This window comes from Eschrichtius robustus, chromosome 13 (genome assembly GCF_028021215.1).
Source record: "Eschrichtius robustus isolate mEscRob2 chromosome 13, mEscRob2.pri, whole genome shotgun sequence".
Lineage (NCBI taxonomy): Eukaryota > Metazoa > Chordata > Mammalia > Artiodactyla > Eschrichtiidae > Eschrichtius > Eschrichtius robustus.
In genome coordinates this window covers 4067927-4089795 of record NC_090836.1, presented here as the reverse complement: position 1 = coordinate 4089795, position 21869 = coordinate 4067927, and the positions used below count along the sequence as shown (strand labels likewise).

At 51.3% G+C, this 21869-nt stretch overlaps 1 protein-coding gene across 3 annotated transcripts in view; it reads left to right on the top strand.

The window, feature by feature from the left end:
• CRACR2A (calcium release activated channel regulator 2A) overlaps positions 1-21869 on the top strand; it is a 113510-nt gene that overhangs the window by 66563 nt on the left and 25078 nt on the right. For all 3 annotated transcript variants that reach the window (XM_068561364.1, XM_068561362.1, XM_068561363.1), the window contains 5 exons: positions 6952-7042; positions 10447-10542; positions 11928-12115; positions 17156-17227; positions 20900-20945. In XM_068561364.1, the coding sequence (XP_068417465.1) occupies positions 6952-7042; positions 10447-10542; positions 11928-12115; positions 17156-17227; positions 20900-20945 (493 nt within the window). The remainder of the gene's footprint in view (positions 1-6951; positions 7043-10446; positions 10543-11927; positions 12116-17155; positions 17228-20899; positions 20946-21869) is intronic.

The window sequence follows — 21869 nt, the reverse complement described above, 5'->3', positions numbered from 1 at the left end:
GGGAAAGTCCTTGCTCGCTGCGAATTCTCTCTGAAGGCCTCTTTGAACCTAAGCCTTGTATTCACATGAGCATCTCTATTCCCAGCCCATTTTGCTTCCCACGTGTCCCATCCTTAGACCTCCAGTACCCCTGATACCATGCACGTGCACACTACACACCCACACACACATACACACACACACACAGAGTCATCCTTCTGAGAGGCGCAATCCACCACAGTCAGACATCCTGGGTGGCATTGCATCCTCGAGGTCACACCTGGGCCTTTCACCCTGGCTTTCAGTAGGTTCCATCCTTTCCAAATCCATCACTACCCTTGCAGCATCCTCAGTATATAATTGTTCTCCTTCCCCCCACTGTTGAAAATCTCCCTTGTCTGGACTCAGCCTTTCTTAACTTTTCCCCTGATAACTCTACACCCGCCCCACTGCCGGAGCAGGTAACTTCCTCCACTTAACTCAGCCAAGGCTCTGTGGTCGCAGAATTATGTCAGCTGGAGCTCAGGAAGGCACCATGGGGTGGGGTTGGCACCGTGGGGTGGTGTGTGGCCTCTTCTGCCTGTCCGTTTCCTCCACGCCACTTACACGTGGACTTGGAGTTCATAAAGGCTGAATTCCTGGTGTGCAGAGACCATTCGGTAAGTCTAAATTATGTTACCCAGAATGTTGTTTTATGAAGTAGTCAATCAATACTTGTTAATTGCTGGTGGTGACGTAATGGGTCTGCTAGACATTTCCACATGCATGATCTTACTAAGTCCACATGATTTCTTTCCTTTTTTAAAATTTTTATTGGAGTCTAGTTGATTTACAATGTTGTGTTAGTTTCAGGTGTACAGCAAAGTGAATCAGTTATACATATACATATACCCACTCTTTTTTTAGATTCTTTCCGCATATAGGCCATTACAGAGTATTGAGTAGAGTTCCCTGTGCTATGCAGTAGGTCCTTATTAGTTACCTATTTTATATATGTGGTGTGTATATGTCAATCCCAATCTCCCAATTTATCCCTCCCCCCCTTACCCCCTGGTAACCGAAAGTTTGTTTTCTCCATCTGTAACTCTATTTCTGTTTTGTAGATAAGTTCATGTGTACCCTTTTTTTACACATGACTTCTTTCTAATGCAGGTATTAGCATCTGGTTTTCCAGATACAGAAAACCTCGAGCTCATTGAGGTAATGTGACTTGTCCAAGGCCAGAAAGCTTATAAATGTCAAAAGCAGGATTTGAACCGAGGCCTTCTCACTCTGGGTCTAATGAACTCGGAGCCAACTGTAGGTGTCAGCAGGGGGTTAAGACCTACACTACCCTGGACTACACAAGAGAGGCTCCCCAGCTATCACAGTGAGACAGAAAGAAGGGGATAAATAATTAGTGCTCATGACTCTTACTCACTCTCCCTGGCTCCTTCACACATATGTCCCCCGTCCCCCTGAGAACTCGTGTCTCTTTCCCTCCCTTCTCTTATCTATCTCTTCTCTGTCTCCTCCTCCCTCTGTTGTTCAAAATAACTAGGCATAGCTATCATAGACTGAAATCATTAGACACTGCCCTGGGGGAAGGGAGTGTTTTCAGAGTGGTTAATAGAAGACAGGTTGCATATTTATGCTCCCATGTAATTAATTAATAGCTCAGAGAGCTCTATTACAGACTGTTCTTCTTGTCATGTTCAACATGTTTACCAATGGCATGAATTAAGGGAGATATGGAAGAATATTTTGTAGTAATAAAAAAAAAAGGTCCATCCATAGAGAAGATACAACAAATATAAACCTGTATGTGCCAAACAACATAGCAAAACACAAAAAGCAGAAACTTAGAAAAACAAAGAAAATTTGATAAAAACAAGACTTTAAAAGAGTTTTAGAAGACTTCAACAAACTTATCTCAAATTTGACATATCAGTCAAGCAAAAAGCACATCAAATATACAAAGTATTTGAAACCATCAACCAGCAAGCTTGATTTAAGAGATGAATGTGGAGCTGTGTGCCTTGCAGTAGAATACACATTCTTGTTATAGAACTTATGTAAAAATTGACAATATGGGGATACAAAGGAAAGGCTAATAGATTCCAAAAAGTAATCCCTTACCAATATATTTTCTTACTATAATACAATAAAACTAGAAACCAACAGTTTATATATTTTTTAAAATGCTCTTCCTTTTTTTCTTTTTTAAAATATATTTATTTATTTGGCTTCACAGGATCTTCGTCATGGCACAAGGGAGCTTTAGTTGTGGCATGTGGGCTCCTTAATTGCAGCATGGGGGCTCTTTAGTTGCAGCATGCGGGATCTAGTTCTCTGACAAGGGATCAAACCCAGGCCCCCTGCACTGGGAGCTCAGAGTCTTAACCACTGGACTACCAGAGAAGTCCCTAAAATGCTCTTCTAAGTAAATCTCAGATAAATTAAATAATCAAAAACCACCGTTATAGGTTATTTAGATTACATTATGATTGAAAACTTAAAATACCAACAAAATTTGGAAGGTCATTGAGTACACTGAACCACCAGTTGGGATCCATTAAGATAGTGACAGTTGAGAAAGATGGACTGAATCTAACAAGCATAAAATCTAACAGAATTACATTGAGATCTTGCCAAAATCCAAAACACCAATGGCAAAAGCACAAGGTGGGAGAGATATGATTCAGTCACCCCATCTTTTTCTTTGTTTTTTAAAATAATTAATTAATTTATTTTTGGCTGCTTTGGGTCTTCGTTGCTGCGCATGGGCTTTCTCTAGTTGCAACAAGTGGGCTTCTCATTGTGGTGGCTTGTCTTTGCTGTGGAGCACAAGCTCTAGGTGTGCGGGCTTCAGTAGTTGTGGCACATGGGCTCAGTAGTTGTGGCTCATGGGCTTATTTGCTCCGTGGCATGCGGGATCTTCCGGAACCAGGGCTCAAACCCATGTCCCCTGCATTAGCAGGCGGATTCTTAACCACTGTGCCACCAGGGAAATCCCTCAGTCGCACCATCTTTAAAACAAAAACCATCACTCTGCCATCAGGTTTAGGGGTTTTAGTCGACAAATGGGTTCAGCATTCATCAACTATGTGATGTGACTGCCCAGAAAAGTGAATGTGCTCTTAGGCTGCATGAATAGGTAGGCAGCAACTAGATCAAGAGAGATCTAATCTGCACCGATCAGACCTCATACAATGGGCATTCAGTTTGCGACTCTATAGCTTGAGAAAGCTCAATTACAGCCCATTCAGAGAAGAGTAAAGGGGATGGTGAAGGGACTTCCAAAAGAAAAAATTCCATGTGAGACATGGCTGGAGGAAGTGGAGAGGCATGACCGCAACCCAAGGCTACTCCTTGAAGTCTGAATGCTGTTTTTAAATATACGAAGGGTTATTACACAGAGGCAGGATAAGGTCGTAGAAAGACACATGTCTATGAGCCAGAACAGTCCATAGATGAAAGAGCTGCTTAGAGATCCAGCGTTCCCTCTCACTGGAGGTGTTCTAACCCAGTCTGGGTAGATACTTGGTGGAGATATTGTGGCGAGGATTTTAACACTGGAAAAATAGGTGGTTGGATCAGACAAGCCTTCCAACCCCGAAATTCTTCAATTCCCCTGGAATCTGGTATTTCCCGCCATGTGGTCCACCCATGGACTTCTGAGTGTGGTATCCAAAGTCTTAAATTTATTTCTTACAGATTTTCAGCATTAACATTTTGAGCACAGGCTCTGTGGGTGACATCAATGTCTGAGTGTTCATAACCTAGTGAAGGCAGCATAAACCCAAAGGAAAGAGTAGTTCAGGACTTTGAAATGTTCAAATAAAGACATATGGTGTCTTCCGAGGTCAGAGAAGGGGGTCAGTGCGTTGGAACAGACAGGGAAATACTCATGGAGAAGACTTCAAAGTCTGTGTTTGTGTGTGTCAGGCAATCTGAGTGGTTTTAGAAATTGAGGCAACAAAGGGGTGTATGATAAGCAAACATAATCAGTTGCCTCTTTCCTCTGATGGCAGAACGTGGTAAGCCCGGCTGGAGCACCATACACCATATGCCCAGATCTTTTGAGAGTGTCTCTAGCCATTGTTTCTCCCAGAAAAATGATTTCTCTGCAGCCCCTGCTCACACACAGCCTGCATCTCTAATGGATCGCTCCGACAGGAGGTTTTATTGACTAAGCTTTCTGTTCTTCATCTTCTTGATTGCTTCTGACCCTTTCCAAACCTAGCAACCCTTTTATTCTTGAAACAAAGACCCTCCTCCCCTTGGGGAGTGTTAACCCTTGCCCCCCAAAGCCCATGATAATAATTACGATAATGAATAATCCCTTACATCCATTTAGGACTTTGCAGTTCCAAATACCTTGCACACCTGCTCTCTTGTTTGGTCATCGAGATGATGCTGGGAGGAACCGGGGGTACAGGTGCTACTTTGGGATCGGAGGAGGTCCTCTGCCCTCTGAGCTGGTTTGGTGATGGGAGTGGTGTGCACAGCACCTTAATGATCTCATTCCCGGGGCTCGGGTGTCCGGCCCTGGGTCAGGGCTCATCCTCTGAAGTCATTCAGGCCTTGGCAGTCTCCCAGGATGCTGGCCGGTTTTGTTCAAGAGCGTTTGCAAAGAATGAGCTCCATGTCTGATCCAGTGTGGGCCCAGGATCGCTGATGCCCACCTGCATCCCAGGACTTCTTTGTGGTGGGCGCATCCTTTGTGATGAGGGCTGGGAGTAGGTGCCATTCAGAGGCTACATCTCTCTTCCCCCCATTTGTTTGTTTGTTTGTAGCAATTTGCAAAATTACTTACTTCACGACTAACAGACTAACATGTGAGCATGAGAAGCATAGAGTTTATTAATTTAATCCAATAAAACTTCAAGTTAATATAACACATTTAATGATAGTGTAGAATTAATGCTCTGCATGGTTATTAGGCCTAAATGGTACACAGCTTATATGCATGACTGTAATTAGTATTGCTTTAGCGGCATCAAATCCATTTTTAAGTTTTTCTCATATCACTTTATTAGTTCCCTGGTACTTATATAGTTGGAATCACCGTCTCTAAAGTTTTCCTGGATACCATTTACCACGTAGCATCAGAATTTCTTCCAGCACAGGAAGATAATTCCAGGCACCAGGGGAAGACCATCTTTGTTTCTGAAATTTCCTTTCCACTGTATCATTTCTGTCCCTGAGGTGTCCCTATGCAACAGCAGGTGCCTCGGCTCCTTATTTCTTGCCAAGATTTTCTTGTAATTGTTATGGGGTAGCTAAGAACCGAAGTAACAGTCCAAACATTTGTCATTTACCAAGAAGAGAGTTCTCACTCTTCACCAGAAAGACATTTGTTACTCCTGGGATGGGAATCCCAGTGCTGAACACAGAGCCTTGGCTTGGGGGAGTCTTGGAGAGCTGTGTCCTCTTGCTGAGCGCACCCTGGGCCAGTGCCGTACTCACTCAGAGTCAGGTTTGTGGTCTTGGGGATACAACCAAGAAAGGGAACTCAGACAGGTGAGTGACCTTGACCATGCAGATCCACACCGGTTCCCTCGTCTGGGTCAGCTGTGTGGTTTCCGTAGAACTGGAAGGATGCCAGTCAAAATGGCAGCCTGTGCAAGTGGTGCCAGGTTCCCCCAACAGGTAGCGAGTGAGGAAGGGGCAGCCTATGGGCTGTGGTGCAGCCTCGGGCGGCGGGGGAGGCCTGGCGCTGGACTGGAGTCCCAGGGGGACTTAGGGATACAGGGAGGTGGGAGTTTGAATGACGGAAGGCTCAGGGGAATGAATGCTTTCCTACCCTTGATGATTTCTTCCGAAATCTCTCTGGTACCTCTTAGAACCGAGAACCAGGGCTGTTTCCTCAATTATAAAAGCCTCCTTCGTTGAATAAAGAACAAGGGAGTGCCAGCATTTGAGTTTAGAATAGCAGGTGCCAAAATTGGCAGTAGGTGTGTATATTACAGGTTCAAAACAGACCTGGAGAGCTATGACATAAGCCTGCTTGCTGGAGCCTAGAGTTTCCTTAACAGGAAAGAGGGCAGAGAGCGAGGGGCAGAGTGGGCCTCCCATGCCTGGTCAGAGAAGAGGTGTAAAGATGCAGTCCCCTGGGAATGTCACGTGTGATCATCTCCAGTCTTGGTTCAAATGCTAATACTTGGTCCTTCCCATTTGAACTTGGGGGAGTACTTGAAGGAGGATCTATTACTGGGAGAGAAGAGGAGCCATCCCAGGGGTGACCCACAAACCTTGTCCCCAGAGCCGCCTCTGTCTTTATCTCCATGTAGGAGCAGAGAGGCCAGCTACTTACTTCCTGTCCTGTGGGGCTCTTTGGAGTAGGAGGGGACGCTGAGAACCCAGCGTGTCACTATTGCCATCAGCATTTAACCAGCCTCGCCCTTCCCATGGCCCTGTGCCGAGATGGGTGAGCCCTTGGACAGGTGTGGCCCCCTTCCTTTCTAGGGGCGTCGTGATGGTGGTGGTGGTCATCACCATGGAACCTTTTGAGATCCTGTGAGAAATGAGGGTCACGCAAAGTTCAGCCCATAGTTTCCAGGAGAGTACAGTTCAGATGGTGCTGATGGAACCAGGCAGAGAGAAAGCGCCCAAAGTGGGAAAGAGATAAACCAAGAAACCAAGCAGAAAGGAAGCCCACACTGCACACCTTTATGCTGTCGGCAAGCATAGGGGTCAGTGGGCAATAGGATGGTGAGTGTCACAGAGGCTGGGTGGATTGGTGCTGAGATAAAGCAGAGGCAGGAAGATGGAGCCGGGGACGCTCCCCGGAGGGGCGTGTGGATCATCTGGGAGGGACAGCTGGGAGACAGGAGGATGAGAGGGTCCTACCGGGCCTCAGTGGTCAGCTGATCCGAGGAGCTGACCCTGCAGCCTTGGCTGACCCAACCGCCATGGTCACCCAACCACCCAGAGCTCCACTGGGGGATAAAGGCATCTCCTCACGCTCTCCTTTTGTCACCTGTGCAGGAAAATTGCTGCCTACGATGAAGAAATCCAGCACCTCTATGAGGAGATGGAACAGCAAATCCAAAGTGAGAGAGAGCAGTTTCTCCTGAAGGTAAGAGCCCATTCCCGGGGCTTGGCTCTGCGGGCCAGGCTGAAATACCACCTGCTCTGACCGTGCCCTCTCCTCAGCCCCGGCTCTAAGATTGCAGTGCCCCGTGGCACTATTGATTTCCTGTTTCCCTGCTTTGCTTATTTTTTTCAAGGCCGTTGTCACCTTCAAATATGGCATATAATTTACTGGTTTATTTTTATTGATTGTGGTCTGTCTCGTCCTACTAAGATGCAAGCCCCAAAGAGCAGGGATCTTTACCTTTTACGTACTAATGCACCCTCAGCACCTCCACCGTGCTTGGAGCACAGCAGGCAGGCGTTCAACAAGTATTTTGTTGGATCAGTGAACGAATGAACAAGGAATAAATGCAGAGAAGGATGGAGGGGCTTTACCAGTTAAAGCAGCCTGAAGACTGGCTTGATGTTGGCTGCTCCCGAGACCTCCACGGCAAGCCTGCACGAACGCGACAGCCCGTGCCACTCCACGCCCAGCAGCTCCCCTAAGGGGACCCTCGTTAGAGCCGATGCTTCCCATCCTTTCCCTTTGGAAACCTAGAAGTTTTAATTCCCAAGACAACTCAAGTTCCACGCTTCTCGGATTCCACGGGGGAAGATGTAAAACTCACATTCCTGCTCCTAGTCTGGCGCTTAGCCTTCAACACCAAGCCCTGCTGTTTGTCTTGGGAGCTCAGAACTGGTGAAATCCCTTCCTGTTCCAGGCTAAGCAGGATGCTTTAGGGGAACATATTCACCAGACAGAGCTACAGGAAACTCCCTCTTATCCATTTTCGGATTATCCACTTGTTGGGCTCTCAGCGGAAAAGTCTTGGATCTTGAAAGGTGGCTTCCTGTCTTAGTTCGGGGCCATTACGAAAATATCATAACCTGGGTGGCTTATAAACAACAAACATTCACTTCTCACGGCTTTGGAGGCTGGAAGTCCAAGATCAGGGTGCCAGCGTGGTCGGGTTCAAGTAACAGCCCTGTTCCGGGTTGCAGGCTGCCAACTTCTCTGTGTCCTCACGTGGGCAAGCAGGCTCTCTGGGGTATCGGACAAGGGCACTAATCCCACTCTGGTGGGCTCTGCCCTCGTGACCTAATCACCTCCCAAAGAGCCCACCTCCTTGGGGCCATCTCCTTGGGGGTTAAGTTTCAACGTATGAACTTTGAAGATAGAGACCCCATCACCTGCTGCCTCTCAACGCTGAACCTGAGCCGCTGTCACATCCCTTCCCTGCTCCTTAAGGCAGGTTGGTCTAAACCAGCGTTTCACTTTAGGCTGCCAATTATCCACACCACGGCCCCATTTCTTATCACAGATGCCCTTCCAGCTGAGAGGGCGTCAGAATGCTTTCCAGAAAAAGCCGGTTGTGTTCTCCACCCGGAGCCCTCTGGAGACTGGGCAGTATTTCCAGACCTCCCCCTCGCCTTCCTTTTTAGAGCGCTAATGCATCCTGGCTGACCCCGCCCTCCCCCGACTTCCAGCGTTAGTGAAGGAGAACACGGCAGAGAGAACTCGAAGCTCCTCACCGAGTGGACCCTACGGGGGTTTTCTGAGAGCATCAGCCTGACCCCCGCCGCACCCCCTGCAATAGTAGACCCACTCCCTTTACCCCAGTGGCTTTGTGCACAGAGGGGCTAAGTTCTGGGGCGGGGGCAGGGGGCGGCATTCGGCCCCCTCCCCCCCACCATGACTACAGGTCAAAGGTCATAGCTAAGGAAAGATGCTGCTTCCAGAAGCAAAAGATGGGTCAACGCCTGGGGACTGGGCGCGGAAAGAGGTCGGGTGGGGGGAGGGGGGGAATTCCAGGGCAAATCTGCACCAGCTGGGGGGTCTGACCTCCCTGTCGCACCCCCCCTCCCCTCTGCTCCGGCTCCTCCCTTCTCAAGGCCTCTGAGCCCCAAACGCCTTTCAGGCTCAGCGCTGGGATGTATGCTGTCTGCGTACGCGTGGGAGCTGTGAACACGTGTTCGGCTGTGCTGTTAAGCCTTTGGACGCGCAGGCTTGGCCTGGCCACCGTGTGAGGACGGTGGTCTACAGTGCATGACAGCGTGAGAGGCTGCAGCCTCTGGCCAGGGCTTGGAGCTCGACATCTCACTGGCCGTGACCCCCTCAGCACTCTGTGCCAGGCAGGGGCAGTAAGACACTCCATCTGGCCTTCGTGGGGCTGCCGGCATCAGCTGGGGGTCCTGGAGCTGCTCGCCCCACCCCCTGCCGGCGGGATGGAGAAGATTCCCTGCAGCAAACATCGGGAGCAGGGGCTGCCTGGCGTACCCTGCCTCCACCGTCAGGTGTGGTTGACACGAGGACAGTCACGGGCTCAACCCCGAGCCCCGCCGGCCTGTCCTAAATGGGCAGGGGACGAGGTGGCATCCCCAGAAGAGGAGCCGAGGAGGAGCCCTGGGCTTGGACGGGGGCTGCTGTCCCCTCACTCTGCTGCTCCCAGACAGGCCGCCCCCTAGGGCTGCCTCTCACCACCGTCCTCCTTGGGGCGGTGTCGTTCCACGTCACGGAATGCCCGGGGGGCTCCCGTGGTGAGTTATACGGAGGCTGTGATGCTTTCTTCTCTTCCTGCCTGTCATGCGCTGTGGCCGTGCCTCGGACAAGCAGAGAGCTGCAGGTGGTGCGGGTAGTTTTGTTTCCCAAGAAACAGCGACGTGGAAGAAAACAGCAGGGAAGCTGGGCAAGGCAAGGGCTGGACCCCAAGTCTCCCGCTGCCCACTCAGGGCCCTTACACCAGATCAGGCTCTGGTGAGAGTGTCAGGCATCCTGCCAGTGACACACTTTCCTCTTTGTCCCACGACCAGGCCCCTTCCCGCTTGCATCACTGGGGTCTCCGCATCCCTCAGTGGGGAAGGCTGGTTCTAGGGCAGGAGGGAGGGGCTGTGGAGCTCAGGGCAGAGACCCCGCCCCCGGGGGCTTGGGAGCCCTCCGTCCCAGCGGGGACACAGCGAGGGCCTAGACCCGCCTGAAGGAGGAAGAAGTGGGGCCCCTGTGTTTTCAGAGGGAGGGCAGTTTAAAGGATTGAATGACTGCGCCCAACATGGACAGCATATCCGAGCCGGAAGGACATTCCATCTTCCAGTGTACAGACGAGGAGCCTGAGGCCTGAGATTGCAGCTCAGCCCCTGTTCTGTTCCCCGTTCGGTACCCGCCCACTATCCGCCGCTGCCTCTCTTGTGGGAGGCGGTCGTCCGACATGGTCATACGTGGTGGGAGCTGGCATTGTGCACACTCTTCATCCGCCAGGGCAGGCGGGTGACCAAAGCCATGGGACGTTGTGGGAAGACCCCAAAGGATGGGCGGGCCCCTCCCTGCTATTGAGCAGGTTCAAGGTGGGGAAAAAAAAAAATCTCTGTCCCGGTGCATCTGGGTCTCACGTGTCCTTCTTCCTGGCTTGGCAGGACACGAAGAGGCTCCAGGTCTGCAGTCAGGAGCTGGAACAGAGGCTGTTCTCCAAGGAGCAGGAGCTGGAGCAGCTCATTCAGAAGCAGAGGCGGGTCTGTTCTTGTCCGTGTCCTCGGAGCACCTGCTTTTCACTCCATCCTCTCCTCTGGCACCTGCCCACTTCCCCTGCCATTCACTTAAGGACTCTGTTTTCTTAAATCTGAGAAGAACCATTTAGTTGTACAAAAGAGAGCATTTGAAATCACAGGTGATCCCAAGATAAAGCCTTTACTCTCCAACGCCTGGTGTTTAACTTGGAAAAATTGCCAAGAATTCTCCCAAGTATCCTCCGCAGACATCGTGGTATAATTATGCCCAGGAGCCACCAGAATGCCAAAACGTTACTGTGTTTCCTGCATCCTGTATGAGAGATAAGGGGGATGCTGCAGTACGGGGGTCACACACACTGGTATCTGGGGGGAGGCCGCAGATCGTGATGTCTTCCTGCCAGGATGGCCAGGGATGCCTCCAGCTGGAACAGCAGGTTGACCAGGACGAAGGTCAATGTGTCCATCCCCTGTCTTCCCGTGTGCCCGCACAAGGTGCCTCAGCCTCCTCTGGGACAGTTCCCGTCACCCCGCAGGGTGGATGCAGACACCAGACGCACCCCTGCTGCACCTGAGTCCCCAGAGACAGGCTGGGTGGTGTCCCAGGGTCCATCCGCTGTGGCCGGGAGCTCATGGCTCAGGACCCCAGGGAGACGGGTTACCTCGGCAAACCTCGCGCTCGCCGCCGCCTCTCCAAAGCAAGGGGCTCGTAGGAGAGAGAGGCCCGGATGCCACGGGCCTCCTGTTTTGTTTTGTCTGGTGCTGGAAGGCATCCAGCCCTGGACAGACCCGGACACATTGCTTCCATTTGAATAGAGAGGGATATCTTTAGCAGCACATTAAAATACACTTGAAGACACCCCCATGCTAAGGCTGGAGACGGTTCCACTCCTCTGAGTACCCAACCTGTAGATTTCGGTTTCTCTCCTGCAGCAAGACGCTCTCACTGCCAGCTGCCTCCCCGCTCCCCTGCACAGTCTACCTGGCTTCTCCTCCTCTCCCTCCTCCTCACTATGATGCATTAAGTTCTTACCAATTAGATTTATCCCTCCAGTGAATGATTGCCACTCGACTTAAGTACTGCATGCTTGCCTGATTACTCAGGGACCTCTTGAGAATCACCCAAAATTCCTTGTTGTTGCTTCCTCCTTCTCTTACTGGCCACGTTCATTAAACTGAATTTATTCTTCCTGCCTCCAGAAGCGTGTATGTGTGCATCAAGGGGCAGAACAAAGCTGACCGAGGCTTGAGGGCCGTGAGGGGCAGTAGCATGGATTCCCGCCCACCGAGTGGAGGAAGCAGGGCGCGGCTGGGAAAGGCCAGCCTGATGGGGGCGGGGGGGGGTGCTTGCTCATCGCTCCCCTCTGCACAACGCCCCCGTTCCTTTCCAGCTGGAAGGCCAGTGCACCGCCCTGCACGACGACAAGCACGAAACCAAGGCTGAGAACACCAAGCTGAAGCTCACCAACCAGGAGCTGGCCCGGGAGTTGGAGCGGACGTCCTGGGAGCTGCAGGACGCCCAGCAGCAGCTGGAAAGCCTCCAGCAAGAGGCCCGAAAACTCCACCAGGAGAAGGAGATGTGAGTGTCACCCTTGTGCCCTCCAGATCCGTCCCCTGCTGTGAGCGTGTCAGCCCGCCCCCCAGACCCTTCTCCTCGCTCATAACATGGGGATGGGGCTCCTTGGACCCTGGGACCTCTTCTAACCTTCTAGGGTTCTGAGACTATGAAGCAGACCAGTTCTGCGCCAAGCACTACCTAGGATTGACAAGAAACGTACAGCCTCGTTCTCAGAACATTTATTATGTGATTAGAAAGACGTTATCCAACCAACAAATAGGAGGCAGTCTGGGGGAAGATCCTGAGTGAGTGGAAAGACCAGACATTGACTGTCATGGTTCGGAGACCTGCAAGAACAGGGTGAGCCAGGAAGACTTCCGAGGTCAGCGTGTAGTTCGACAGGGCGTGCGACAGTGCCCTGGACGCTTCACCCCAGCTCTGCCCATTTTTTTCCTTCCTCTTTTTCCTTCCTTTTTCAGCCTTCCTCTGTGTGGGCAGCCCCACATCTTTGGGGACTGGTTTGCTGATGAACTACTTTAGGTGTCCAGCCATTGGGTTCAGCTTGCTGGATGGAGGTGCCCCTGGGACCAGTCCAGGGCTGGGTCTGCACCTGCGCCAGAGAAGTCACTGAGGAATCAGTCTCAGGAGTGTTGGGCTTTGAGAACAAGGGCTCTCTGAGGCCCCGGAATCTCACTTGCTTATCTGTTCATCCATGTACCAGGGCATTCATTGGCGGATTCACCTCAGCAACATTTGTTGAAAGCTACTCAGTGCTTTCAACATTGTCCTGGGCACTTTTTATGTCGAAAATCTGACATTATCTCATTTGAACTTCTCAGCATCCTGATGTGCCAGATACTGTTGTTATCCGCTCTAATTTATGGATGAGGAAACTGAGGGTCAGAGGTGTTAAGTACCTGTCCCGAGACGCTAAGAGGGTCAGCGGTGTTAAGCACCTGTCCCGAGACGCTAAGAGGGTCAGAGGTGTTAAGCACCTGTCCCGAGACGCTAAGAGGGTCAGAGGTGTTAAGCACCTGTCCCGAGACGCTAAGAGGGTCAGAGGTGTTAAGCACCTGTCCCGAGATGCTAAGAGGGTCAGCGGTGTTAAGCACCTGTCCCGAGACGCTAAGCGGGTCAGAGGTGTTAAGCACCTGTCCCGAGACGCTAAGCGCTGGACACACGCTGCTGACTCCCCACAGTGACAAATGAATCAGCCGGAAAATCTGTGCCCAGCACTAGGACTGGCCGCCCTTCACTCACTCGCTTGTTCAAGGACTCATGTAGTCATTCTGCAAAACCTGGGTGCCTGGTCCTGGGTGAGATAATGTATAAAGTCTGATTTCCAAAAAAGGGCAGTCTTACCAATGCTTGATGTTTTACATGTGTTAACTCTCTTTGTTCAAAAGCCCTGACTCTGTCTGACCGCTGGCAAATCGTTGGTGCATCAGCCTAAATCAAATTGTTCTGCTGTCTGGCTCATGTGTGGTGTCCTGTACTGTTTGGGAATGATCTAGAGTGAGAGGGAGGGGATATGTTTGGATTTGGAGTTTTACCCTCGGAAGACATCTCCAGTTGTTGAAAAATATGTCTTCCCAAGCAGCTGACTTAAAGTAAAATCAACCCCTCCATTCCAAGGCTTGGATGCCCAGTGGAAGGACAGGATATTTCATTGTAAACAAGCAAAATCAGTTCCTCCCCATTGAGATCAGGTCAACCAGGCGCTTAACTTTATAAACAGAATTAAGGAGTCAGGCTCTTAAAATTCAATCAAGTCCTGAAAGCAAACATCTGAAAGGCACAGGCATGAGAACCGCAAATGGAAATGAGCCCCGGAGCAGGGGTAACACGTCACAGCGTGAGGATTAAAATCTTTCTGAAGTCTTATCTTAATTAAGCAAGCCAGGGACACAATCTCCGGAGGCTGGGAATTGACAAAGAGGGAAGGAGGGTTAGGAGGGAAGAGATAAATGAGTCCAGAACCTTCACGACTTTTTTTTCAATAAGAAGCTTGCAGCAGCGTGTGCAGCCGGGGAACCGGCTGGAGCCCAGGAGAGCGTGTCTCGTCCAGAGAGGCCCGGAGAGAAGGGCAGGGAGAGGCTTAGCTAGTCCTCCGTAGAGCAGGATCCCAGACCGGCAGTACCGACAGGACCTTTGTGCTGGAACCCACCTCTTCATTTCACAAATGAAAAACGGAAGCTCAGAGAGGGGTAGTGAGCAACCCGCAGCCACTCAGCTAGTTAGTGTCAGAAAACAAGGTCAGAGCCTCGTCCTCCTGATACCCTGTGCTTCCCCGATGACGTCCAGCTGCCGGATGCTGCTGGGAGGGGGGAGAGTGGGCCTCTAGACCAACAGACCCCGTCCTGTATCAGCTGGAGTTCTGAACGGACAAAATGAATTTTCCTGTTCTCTGAAGATGCCCAAGGAAGGAGAACTAGATTTTAAAATCAGATAAAGAAGGCGCAGTCAAGCAGGGGAGACAATATAAAGACGAAGTTCGGCTGGAAGGCAGTACCTCTGTCTGTTTTGTTAATTAACTTGTATCTGGGGGAGAGGTGGTTTATGACAAGGCAGGAAATGTGGCAGAAAGAGGTGCGCCCCCCACCCCCTGACCCCCAGCCTCCCGCCACCCAGAGGGCGCCAGTCACGGCTCCTTGTGGGTCCTTCCAGAGTGTTCTGTACATGTGCGCGCACACGCACGCACACGCACACACACACACAGAGACGCACACACACAGGCACACAGATGCACACACACACAGAGACACACACAGACGCACACACTCACACACAAATACGCACAGACACACACAGACACACACACACACACACACACACTTCATTTACAAAGCGACAGCTCACTGTTCTACGTTTGCCTGCGTTTTTCACTTGATGGATCCTTTGGAGAATAGTCCATATTTCTTTCTTTCTCATAAAAACACAGCCAACAGCCCTTCCCTCCCAGCAGCCATAAACCTCTCACCAGTTACTACCGCAAAATGGCAAGTTCTGTTCCTTTCACTTCACCTGTTAGCCAGACATAAGCTTGTAGAACATCTAGGTTAGAAGGACTTTCAAGGTCATTTTAGTCAAATATCCAAGTGTCTTTTTTTTGCAGAAATGCTTTTCCATTTGTTAACACAAAAAATCTATCTGAATATACATATGTGTGCATGTTTAGACAGATGTGTGTCCACTAGACAAACAGACGTAGGTTTGCACCGATACATACCACGTATGTGTGTGTATGTGTGTGTGTGCACGGTGCCAAGGTCCCTGGTGCCTTGTAAGCAGGGCCAGAGGAGGCTTGGAGTGAGGTCCTCTGTGTTGTGGAGGAATTGGCCCCTCGGTCAGACACCGTGAGAACCCGTTAGGTGAGGTCTCCGGTGTGAGTGACCGGCCTCAGTGGGGAAAGCCGTCTGCTTCCGGCTGCCCCAGGAAGAAGCAGGACCCGGGATGGGGGTGGCGGAGCCCCAAAGCGGGACGCAGGCAACCTGCGCTCCCAGGGCACCAGGCTGCGAGCAGACAGCTGTGCTCACCTGGTGCCCATCGGAGCAGAGTCCCGGACGGCGTTTAGGGACCCAGCTTGGATGATGGGGAAGACATTGTTTTCCCTCCAGTTGACATTAAATATAATTGGTAATAAAATGTTGGGAGTTTGCAGCTCTGCAGGAGCCAGAGAAGTTCTGTTGCTTAATAAGCATTGTCTGAGGTGAACTTGGAATTTGAGACAGTCTGTTACTGTCGCAAATTGACTTTATAATTCTGCTATAAAGGGGAAAACCCCACAGATACCGCTCAAGGAATCAGGCGATTGCGAGCCTGACGGACGAGTCGTGTGGCCCCAGCAAGCTCGTGGTGCCGTGGATGGGCTGCCAGGGGACCGTCCTTACGCAGCTGAGCCTGTGGACAGTCCAGACAGCCCTGACGGCCCGTGGCAGTGACGCATTTACTAGGCTGTGGCTTGGAAATATGGGACCCTTTGCAGTAAGCTTGGGGGAGATTTAAAATGTCTGAACTGTGGTGCAGAGCACAGAGGGAAGGATGGAAGCAGAACTGTGCAGTTAAGCAAGGTTTATTTTCCAACATCACCCCATTCTTTATTTTTTTCCTTTCTTCTCTGAGTGGTGCTGGATTCCTCCCTAACCCCCCCTCCCCCCTTCCGGCTCTCTTCCTCCCTCCATCCCTGCCATCTTCCCTCCCCGCCCCTCCTTTCGCCCTCTCTCTTTTTTCTCTTCCCACTGCTATTTGTTGACTGCACCCCCAAGCCAGCCACTGTGTCGAGGATACAGATGTAAACAAAGCACACACAGCCCCCTGCCTCGCAGCCTGAGTTGCCCTCCAGCCACCCTGTGTATGTCTCAGCTTCTCTCTCCCCTTTCTCAAAACTCCTATGATTGACACGCTCACACTGTGATGTAAATGACGGATTATGATTGATACATTAAATCTCTGCTTTGTAGGTAGAGATAAGAAATTTTAGTCAAAGAAATGAATGCGCAACAGTGGAAATTCCAGATCTCTGGGAACAGATTGGAGACTGTTGAGGGAAGGTGGGGAAGGAAAGCTAGGTCTTCAATAGCTCCTGCAAACAAACTAAACTAGCATGGGGGGGACGGGGGGAGGGAGAAACACCAGCTCTGCTCTCACCCTCTGAGGTTGGGCTGGAGAAGAATATTGATCTGATTCCCTGACCTCTGGTGGGGGCAGTGCAGGACCACTGGGAGCCTGAGAAAACAGTGCAGTCATCATCAAGCTGTATCCTTGGGACAGGGAGTTGGGGGTCTAGATTAGGACCCTGGCTCAGTCCTGGGTTGTCCAGGGAGAGTTATCAAACCTATTTGACTGTCTGTGTCTATAAAACAGGGATCATTTCACCTTCCAAACAGGGTGTCTGAGACGATTTGGTGAGACCTGGCTATAAGCCCTGCACGAGGCCGTGCTCTCCAGCAGAAGGCCAGCCCGGGCACCACCTTCCAGGTCCAACTTCATCACTGCCTCGTGCCCTGGTAGCACACCCTCCCCCCCATGTCACTCATCACTGCCGTCTTGCATCCCCTGCAGGGAAGTGTACCGCGTCACGGAGAGTCTGCAGCGGGAGAAGTCAGGGCTCCTGAAACAGCTGGATTTCCTAAGGTGCGTCCGCATCCCAGAGCCTTGGGTGGGAAGGGGCACCCCCAGAGTCTTCCCTGCCTGCTGAGGGAGCACCCACATTTCCCTGGTCGCCAACGTACTGTTGGACAACTGAGCACCGCCTCTCCATTATGTTTGGTCCATTTACACAGGTGCCCACCCCCCTCTCCAGTTTGTACCTCTGCAGGCGGGCGCTGCCTCCTTCTGCTTGGTACCTGGCACGGGACTTGCTCAGGTAGGAGGAGAACTGACTTTGTGGAGCATCTAGTCCATGCCAGATGTAGTATCTCCTTCGTCTTCAACAAAACCTGGGAAGGAGGGCAGCTGTTAATGCAGGGGTTAGCCATCAAGGAAGCTGATATCAGAGAGAGGGAGTAATTTACCAGAGTGACCCAGGCGCTCGCTGCCAGAGCCGGAACTGAGTCCACAGCTGGCTGATGATCTTTCTTCTGCCGTATTCTGTTCGTGTTTGTTGAATGAGTAAATGAATCACAAACAGAGCAGCAAGAAGGGCGTCAGGAGTGTCCTCAGCCTGTTAAGCTACCTGTAAATTCAAAGCTCATTGGTTTGGTTTGGATTATCCCCCCAAAAAAACAACCAAACCCAAACGGGTGTGGGGAAAGATGGAATGTTCAGTTTCGTCTCTGAGGTTTCTAAGTTACTATACTTGCTGCCTGTCAAACACCTCTTGGGGAATAGTGATGGAATTTGGGGCCTGATTTTTAAAGTGCGGGTGGGTTTGAATTGGGTACCTTTGGAAGGTTTTTAGGTTTTGTTTGGTTTTTTTTTAATTTGAAAGCAAGGTAAGATCACTGCATCTGGCATCTTTGATGCCAGCAAATAGAAAAGTTCTTCAAACTGAATGCATTTCAGATTTGTTTCCTTCAAGATGTGATTCCAAAGGCCGGGGAGATGGAAGTGGTTCTTAGTGGCCAAGTTCTAATCCCTGTGAGAGAAGGTCTGGATTCTCAGGAAGGCTTTAGTGAAGGCAGAGAATAAGATGTACAAGAACGAGTTTGGCTGGGTTTTTTCGCTTTTTTCTATTGTACTTAGAAAAAAATACAGGGGCAGATTCAGTGTGAAGGCGCAGGGGAGTTTGGCAAGGCAGCACTCTGCCAACACTTGTGGGTCTTTTTCATGGAGACCAGCGTCTGTGCAGAATCCCAGCCTGAACCTTGCTGTGTGGTCCCCGAGCCAGCTGGGGAGGGCCCGGATGTGGCGGGACAGCCTACGGCAGACTCTTCCTCCGCAGTGAGATCTCCGGGTGGAGACAGAGAGCCGGGGGAAACGGGCATCAGGGAGAGAGAGAGAGAGAGAGAGCTGGGTGCAGGTGGGGAGGGAGGACAGCGGGAGTGGTGGGGGCGATCGGGACCACGGCCGGGGTGTGACCCAGTGGCGAGGGGCTGCCGTCCTAAGGGAAATGGGGGCACATGGAAACAGTTTCCGGGCAGGCGCTTGGTAGGAACGTGCACTTTGGAGCTGGATCTGGTTCCAGACTCAGCCCTGCCCCTCATCACCTGTGCGACCTTGAGCAATTGTCCACCACCTGGACATGCCTGTGTCACAGGCTTCCTGGGAGAATTGGCTGACTGGTGCGCAGCCGTCGCTGCAGGGCGGTGCCATGAAGGACAGAGGACACACATACAGAGCAGAACATTCCCTTGCCTATCGGAGCCTCTGCATGGAGGTGCTCCAGGAGACAAGAGACGAAGGCGTGGCTCCCCCGGGCTCCCCAAGTCCTCACCCAGGTGCAAGGCTGCTGACGCCACTGCCCGCAGAGGGAGGGTCCTTGTGGCAGGAGGAGCTCCCTTCGCTCAGGGTTTATAAGATACCCTCCCCGCACCCCGCTACTGCCCCCACGAGCTTGTCCTGAGGCCCTGGCTGAGTGTCTGCCTGCCCATCAGATGTGTAACTGGTCCAAAACAACCCCACACGTGTTCCTGCTGTTTCCTGCAGGACCAGGGGACCGAGGCCATTACCCCAGCCCACCTCTGGTCTAACACGCAGGGTGCATGCAGCACACGTAGCCGAGTGCCTGCACACAGTAGGCGCCAGAGCACGGCCGCATTGCAATGACAAGGGCCAGACCGCCGCCGTGCCCTCTCTTCCCCTTCAAAAGTGCTGATGGTTCTGAGGCCACTGGCCGGGAGAGTCAGAGGGTCAGAGAGTCACAAAACTGGGAAGCACCCTGAGGCCACCTGGCCATCCCCTTAACCTCACGCTTTGGTAGGTAAAGTTCCCACCGTAACCTCGAGTGCGTTCTGCGGTTGCACCGCGTCCCCAAGGCCACTCAGTCCCCCACTGAAGCCCTAACGCCTCCTCCCCATCCTCACGGCAGCCAGCGCCATCCTGAGACCTTCCCCCCGTGCTCCGCCCCCCACCTCTGCCTTCACTGCTAGCCAAGGCCAGCCCCCAGCTCGTGCTCTGGAACTAGATCCCACCTTCCTCAAGGGCTACTCCCGTCTTTCTTCTCTCTCCTCTATTGTCAGTTTTTTCTCTTTGGGAGAGATGGACAAATGTGCTAGAATACTTCTTGTCTAATATCTCTTGTCTCCACCGGCCCATCCAGCTACTTCCCATTTCTTTCATCACTTTCAACAGAACTTTCCAAAGAGTTGTTTCCATTTACACTCGGCCGTCTCCATTTCCCAGCCTCACATTCTCAACCCTCCACCAGGCTTTTTCTCCCACTATTCCACCGAACCTGGAACCAATGACCTCCATGTTGCTTAAAATATGGGCCAGTTCTCAGGGCCCCATCCCCCAGCACATCACTCTTAGCACAGCGTTTCTAGGACTCCTTTTAAAACTTGAGTCAGGTCAGGACACTCCTCGGCCAAAGCCCACCCCCCCATGGCTTCATATCTCATTGGGATAAATTCAAAGTTCTGACAATGGCCCACAGGCAGGGGATGGCAGATTCCCAGCTCCCCCATCTTTCCTCTGACCTCACCCTGAGCATCCGCTCCCTCGTTTCCGTTCCCCTGGATCCACACCACGTGTCTCCCAACCCCAGGCCCTGCCCTTGCCGTTCCCTCTGCCTGTGACGCTCTTCCCCATCCCTGCTGGGCTCTCCCCTCCCCACCCCTTAAGCCTCTGCTCAGATGCCACCTCCTCAGTGAGGTCTTCCCTGACCACCCTCCATCTCTGGCCCTCTTTATGCCACTTCTTCCCCACTTTATTTTTCTCAATAGCAATGAAATACAAATGCCCTGGGGGCAGGAACTTTTTCTTCCATTCCTTGGCGTAGCCCTGACAGCTGGAGCCGTGCCCGGCACACAGTGCGGGCTCAGGGAGACACGTGTGGCATGCAGGCGCGCATGCACTCATGAATGAAAGGTTTAGAGAAGGGGGGGCAACAGCAAGTTCAAGGCGGAGCTGGAACACCTGGTCAGCTCTGTGGAAGGCTCCCTTAGTGATCAGATGGACCAGTGCAGGGTCCTGAAGGGCCCTGGGTGTCACAAGGCCATTCTGTCAATCCCCCTGCCTCTGACCTGACTTATACACAATTACCCTCTGCCCTTAGCCACAATCCCTAAGGAAAGTGGTTCCACGCCCTCCCCGGGCCTTCCACGCCTGGCCTTCCTCTGCACCCATCTGACCGTCAAACCAATGCTATTGGATCTGTTGACTGCAAGCCCCATGTTTAAATAGATTCCCCTTTTCCATCCACAGGGAAAGGAACAAGCATCTTCGGGATGAACGGGACATATGTTTTCAGGTAATTGGCCAGTGCCCCCTACCCTGGGGGAAGACAAAGACTGGGGTCCAGTGGCAGCCAGACCTGCGCTGGGACTGGCCCAAGAAGATCCTGAGGCTTGGAATCTGGTCACTCCTTTGTGTGGGCAGGACGGTGGCATAAGATTTTTTGAAAATAGTAAAAATTCAGGTTGACCTATAGGGTCATAGTGTGTTAATTTTCCGTGAAGTGACACACTTTCCCCTTGGCATCACGAGACTGGAATACTTGGGAGGGTCCCACATTTCTTGGATGTAGAAATGATCGTTCCATCCATGAGACGGTGCAGTTGAAACGGCACCATCACTTTTAAACCAAAATGCTCAGTTTTTTTCTTCATTGACATTTTGATCTTTTGATGAAAAATTTTCATTTTTACACTGTCGTAGAAAGAATTAAAAATGTATATTTCATCATTTACATAGTTGATTTTATGTACAATTTTTTTACCCTATGGGGACCCATGCTTCTCTGAACCTGAGTGCCACACTTACATACTTTCTCAAACAGCATGAAAATCCTGTATTTATTTAAAGAATTTCACTTCCGGCTGCGTTAAACAGAATCTAGGATTTCTCATTCCCCTAACATCCTCCCCTTTAGACAGTAGCTGTGGAAGCTCTGAAGGGAACAAAAAGGCGGGCAGGATGGATTGATGTGACATTCTGATTATCAGGATTATCGCACCGTGAATTTCACGTGTGTCCTCAGGCAAATCATTAGCCTCCTTGGACCATGACCCCAGTCATCACATGAGGAAAGAGAATCTCTATCCTTTTTTCCATATTGTAGGGATTTTTGTGTGTGTGAAAAACTCTTGGAAAGGAAGGTCTTGCACTGGACCCTCAGCTGTTCAGTGCCCTAACTGCAGTCAGTACACGGCAGCTAGTTTGCCCCGGATTCGGT